This window comes from Cervus elaphus, chromosome 16 (assembly GCF_910594005.1).
Source record: "Cervus elaphus chromosome 16, mCerEla1.1, whole genome shotgun sequence".
NCBI lineage: Eukaryota > Metazoa > Chordata > Mammalia > Artiodactyla > Cervidae > Cervus > Cervus elaphus.
The window spans coordinates 35,740,560-35,746,559 of NC_057830.1; the positions used below are offsets into that span (position 1 = coordinate 35,740,560).

Here is a 6,000-nt window from a genome sequence, read left to right on the forward strand (position 1 = left end):
GATGGGGTTGGAGAGCCTTACAAAATGGCAAGAGGATTAAACAAATTCAGAAGGTGGCAGAGAAGGTGTTCCAGATACATAAGAGAGAACTGAGTGGGAAATGGATAAATTAGACCAAGTAGGTATTGTGTAGTTTTCTCCTGCTCTAAGAAGCAAGGTTGTAACGGGCAGAAAAAAAGGTCAGTAAAGTGGTCCAGAAAAGCCTGGTTAAAGGATGCAAAGAGGGTATTTTTATGTTAACCAGCAAAGAGTTGACTCAACTTGAGAATCGAGACAGAGCAGCATCTATTCATATAAAGTATGGTTTCACCAAATGTGAGGTAGTGGACAAAGCCCTCAGATCATTCAGAGATTCGAGGAAGTGGAAAAGGGCACAGGAAACTGGACACAAATATCTGAGACATCTTTATTTTTTCACTATTTTGAGCAGCTGAAGTTACTAAATAGGATATCTCATCCCCAAGGCTTGGCTATAGTGCAAGTGGCACTAAAGATCCAAGATAACACCATGGTGGGTAACCTACAGGTGGGTGGAGCAGAGTAAGGGAAAATCCAACTGCAGATTATAAAGTCCAGAGACAAAGTTGGCACTGGACAGTCTATCCATGGGTAGAAAGATACCCCTTGGTGTTTCAGGAAAACAGCAGGTAAGAGAATTACACTGGAGTGAGGATGGAGATGTGGGCTAGAGATAATGCTGAAATAAGAACATGGAATAGGAACTAAGGCAAAAGCAAACTAAGGTACAGGAGACAAAGTGGGGTGGTCTTTGGACTATCGGACTTTGCCTCAATAGATGGGACAGAGGTTGTAACCTGGAGAGCAACACCAGAGGCCAAAAATAAGACTCACAACTAGGCCCCCTCACTTCTGCTTCAAACGCTGAATGGTGCAGAAATGGGCCAGATGTGAGCCTAAGGATAGAAAGACCAAGGGATCCAATTTAGGGAATCTGGGAAAAGAGTGAGTGGGAGAAAAACAAAACACCAGGCTAAATGTGGTCCCTATCCTCCAAGATGAATTAATACCTATATCAGCACTAGGGTAAACAAACAAAAAATGGACTAGGGTACACCAATGCAGTGTGTTAGCCAACGTTTTTGACCAAGATCCACGGTAATAAATACATTTTACCTGCCACCAAGTACACAAATACATATATAGGCTTCTTGGGGCCCCGACAGCTGGGAGGTAGCAGAACTAAGGCTCAAATTAACGACTGTTCACGAACCTCATGCTGCAAACTGCTGCCCTGTTTTTCAGGAGTCGATCATAAAATCAAATTATGTAGTGGGTTATGACAAGAATTTTTTCCAACGAAATATGTAGTATAGAGTGTACTGGAGATAATAAGGAAAACCACTTCTTCCTAAAATTTCTGGTTCGTTTTTATATTTGGGTGCGCTGAGATCACTATGTAAAGTGTTCCTTTTCCGTCACTGTCCCAAGAGTTGGGAAAACAAAAGATCCAAGGTACCCTGAAGTAACTGGAAATCGTGTTACATTAACAGCCAGATGAGGTTGTCTCTACACATACAGACAACTCTGGGAGGGAAAATAAGCTAACAGTTGTGTAACACGTACAGGAGCGGCGGGAACCTTCACAGTAATTGACTTATTTACTCCCAAATCACAGATGACAAAAACGAGACTTCACATTGCGAGCTCATGGCAAGCTGAGACTGGAAACCACGAGTGTTCGGCTCGCGCCCGCGCTGCTGCCCCAGAACACACGAATACATCTCAAGCGCAGCGAGCAATCCCGCCGCGCGTCGAAAGCCAGCCACCGTCACGGGCCGACGCCCGCCTGTCGGATATCACTGCCCCAGGAAGGCCGGGATGACCCCTGGAGAGGGCGGGACACCCGCATCGACTCGGCGGGACAAACCGACTCTCCTTGGAAACCCAGATGCCGGGCTTCACCACCAGCCAAGGATGGTTAAGACCTCGGTACGCACGACGCGCGTGGCTTGGCCCTTCCGAGCCACTATCCCCAGCTCGTGTACGTGCCACTCTCGCGATACGAATGGCCGGTGCCCTGGGACTCGTCACTGACTCAATTTCCGCTCCCGGAGAGGGGCCCAGTCCTGCAAGGTAGTACAGTACCTGAGACAGGAGGCGCCTCCGCCATCCCGTGCCGCAACACCTAAAGCGAGTCCTGCAGCCCAGCGAGCGCTGTCACCCGGTCATGTGCCCTGGACTTCCGGCGCCGCGAGAATATTCGCTTCTGCGCGCCCGGTAGACGGCCACGGAGTTTGCGCGGTCTGAGTCAACTGTGCGGAGCGTCGGTGACGTCAGACAGTCGCGCCCGGCGCCGGGCTGAAGCAGAGTACTAGTAGCTGTAGGTAGCCAAGATCCCGGGAGGATAGGCATGCCCGGTCTTGCACAATCAATAGTTGTTTTCCTTTTGAGAGTCACTGTTCTCTCCTGCTACCGTGCCCTTTAACCCGCCCACCCAACCAGCCTTGCCTGGTTTTCTGGAGTCAGGTCAGACAGCACCTCCTTACTAGAGTGAATCAGACTTGGATTAAAACAAAAACGAAGTAGTCAAAAGAAAGAAAGGGGAATAAGATGTCTGCAAAACAAACGATAAAAGGCTCTTACAATCAGCTGAGAAACAAAAACCCATTTATTAGAAATGATAAAGCACTTGAAAGGGTAGATACAGAGGGACTCAATGTGAGAGGGGGGTAAGTTTGGGGGCACTGATCATTTTTAAAGTACAAATTTTTTTTTTTTTGAGTGTGTGGAATTTTTTCATTTGTGTGTTTTGCTGTTGCTCTGCTAACAAGAACACAGTATTTAAGTGTGAAGCATCTGCATTTGTAAAGTAATTCACTGCTCCAGACTTCCCCAAGAACACAAAATAAAAGTCATTCATTCACGGTCTAATGCATACTTTTAGACATTGCTTTAACTGCTGGAGGTTAATGTGAAAAAGACAAACAAGGTCCCTGCCCTCAATGAAGTGCATTGCCTAGTAGGGAGGTTAAAACTAAGTAATTTGGGACTTCCCTGGTGGTTCAGTGGTTAGGTATCCACCTGCCAACACAGGGGACATGGGTTTGACCCCTGGTCTAGGAAGATCCCACATGCTTCTGGGCTCCTAAGCTGGTGCACCACAACTACTGAACCAGAGTGCTGCGACCGCGGAAGCTGGTGTGCCCTAGTCCCCTGTGCTCCGCGGCTAGAGAAGCCACTGCAATGAGAAGCCCAAGCAAATGAAGTCAGGGAGCAGCCCTGCCCTCCCCCAAATGGAAAGCCCAGGTGTGGCAATGGAAGGTGCAGAAAGGAGGACACCCCTGTGGCCAGAAATAATTATAAAAATTATTTTAAGGCTAAATTTATTTACAAACTAGTGATTTGGGTTGTCAAAGAAATAAGCAGGGTAACAGTGACTTACTAGTATCCGCTCCAGAAAAGGTGGCCAGCCTTCTTTGTGTAGAAGGATATCATGAGAATGATCAACTATGTGAAGATTCAGAGGGAATAGCAGAAGGAAGCAGGTGCAAAAGTTATGGAGGAAGGAAAGGGCTTGAGGTGTTAAAGTTATTGAAATATGCGCTGGAGAGCAATGAGCAAGGAGAGTGGCACAATATGAAACTGGAGGTAGGTAATTAGATCACGTGATAATGGATTTTATTCCAAGAGCAACAGGAAGTTAAAAGGTTCTAAGCAAAGAAGTGGTACTGTTAACAAACTGAACACAGGTATGCTCATGCAATGCAAAGCAAAGTCGGTCCACTGACACCAGGCTTTGGTGAAGTACAGTGCTTACTGCAGGGCACCAAGCAAGACTGTGAGAGACAAGCCTTAGATCCACTCCAACTTGGTCTTTGAGTTAGTTTTTCTTTTTTAAAGGGAAAGATAAAAGAGGCTGGAATTAATTATCGTCTTGTGACATTTCTTAATCATAGTTTCCAGAGGCAAGACATTTCTGGTTTACAAGTGTCTGGCCTGGTGGTCCATGGCTTGGGAGCTCAGCTTGTCCTGAGTTTGTATGTAAATGATATATAATAGCAATTTTAGTACATTAACAATGTTATTGACAACAGCAATTTTAGTCCTCTGATTTTGGTTGATTAGTGTTCAGTTAGCACAGGATTGAGGTCAGAGGGGACACAAGGAACTGAATAAAGTTTTGGATAGAGAGATTAATCATAAACTGGGTAAGGGAACTTGGTTTTAGGGGCACTCAGTTTCAGTATCTGAATTACCCTTAAACATTTCTCATGCTCCCAGGGGAAAAGTGAATTGTAGGGGAGCAAAAATAGAAGGGGAGAAAATTTACATTTTTCTATTATGCTAATATGGAAGGTGATGGTGGCTTTGAACTAGAGTGACAGCAAATGTGACTGAAAGGAGAGAGCAAATCTAAGATATATTTGAGACAACCTTTATCCAGCTTCCAAATGTTTTCTAAACCAAAAGGCATGACGTGCTCTCTCATTGTTTTGTTAATCTGAGTTTATCTGATTCCTGAGTCCAAACATTTCTTAGTGACTTTTTGAGTTTCTCTTTTTAGATTGCTTAGTCACATTCTTTGCCATTTCTCTGTTGGGGTTGCTCGATTTGTCTTGTTGATGGTTTTCTGTACTTTGTAGATATACAAGACTTGTATATCTTGTCAGTTTTAGACATTTCAATTGTCTTCTCTTACATCCATTAATTTATTCCTTAATTGAACATAAATCCTTAATTTTGACAGTTCATCAAACAAAAAACCTTACTGTCCCCTACAGAAATTACCAGTTGTATTAGTCTGAGTCAAGTAGAAGGAAGGAATCATACAGTAATTTGAACAGGGAAGGTTTTATTTATTTATTTATTTTTTTGAAGACTTTGTCCAGTGAAGATCATCCCAGAGCTGAGGTTCAGACTTTGTTAGAAGGGATGTGCCTGTGACGCCTAGATAGGGAAGCTGCTGTGGTGCTACATGGAAGTGGTTGGAAATCTACCTTATATGGTGCTGGGGAAAGCCATTCATGGGGAGGTGTCTCACAAGAGGCACTCTCCTAGAAACCACTTGAGGAGGGTGCCAGGAGAGGCTGCTGGCTTTTGGCCACTATACAGTGAAGAGCCCAGGTACAGAAGCACAGGAACCAGACGCTGCGGAAGCTGCCCACAGCACTTTAGCCTGTCTGATCCAAACACCAGAACAGGAAGGGAAAGTCTTTCCTCCTGCAGTATCTCTCTGTTGCCCTCTACTGACAAAGCTTAATACCTGCCAGCTGGTGAAGGATAAATATTTAAAGTGCCCAAATCCATTTCACAGAGCAGGCAAAAAGGATAAATTTGGAACTGAAGGTCAATAGTTCATAACTGGCATACTAGAGAACCCACTCATTATTCCCCAAACTAATAAACAAATGGAAGTAAGCAAGCATTTATCTTGCCTTTCCTATACAGACAGTGCTTCACACAATGTACAGTTATGACAAGCAACGGAAGCAGTACTCAGAAGGAAATTTATAGCTATAAATACTTATATTAAAAAAGAAATCCAAACAATGGGAAATTATTCCACACTAAATAGAAATGAGCAATCACGTCATGAAAAACACATAGAGGAAACTTAAATGCAAATAATAAGTGAAAGAAGGCAATGTGAAAAAGCACATACTGTATGTTTTCCACTATTATATATGACATTCTGGAAAAGGCAAAACTATGGAGACAGTGGGGAAAAAAAAAAAGCAGTGGTTTCCAGGGATTAGAGGGCAGGAAAGGATGAAGAGACAGAGCACAGAGAATGTTGAGTGAAGAGAAATAATTCTGCATGACACTGTAATAGTGGATACATTGTCAAAACCAATAGAGGGTAGGACACCAAAAGTAAACTCTCATGTAAACCATGGACTGAGTGTGACGAGGAGTCAATGTAGGTTCCTGGGTGGTAACAAATGTACCACTCTGGTGCAGGATGTCTACAGTGGGGGGCTGTGTGTGTGGGGACAGGGCGTATCCGGGAGCTGTCCATACTCCCTGCTCAATTCTGTT

General features: G+C 44.2%; 1 protein-coding gene across 2 annotated transcripts in view; it reads right to left on the reverse strand.

The window, feature by feature from the left end:
- Positions 1-2,257, reverse strand: part of NFX1 (nuclear transcription factor, X-box binding 1) — a 70,513-nt gene extending 68,256 nt beyond the window's left edge. For both annotated transcript variants that reach the window (XM_043927390.1, XM_043927389.1), the window contains exon 1: positions 2,107-2,257. In XM_043927390.1, coding sequence (XP_043783325.1) covers positions 2,107-2,131 — 25 coding nt within the window. In that variant the 5' untranslated portion in view covers positions 2,132-2,257. The remainder of the gene's footprint in view (positions 1-2,106) is intronic.
- Positions 2,258-6,000: the final 3,743 nt, after the last annotated feature.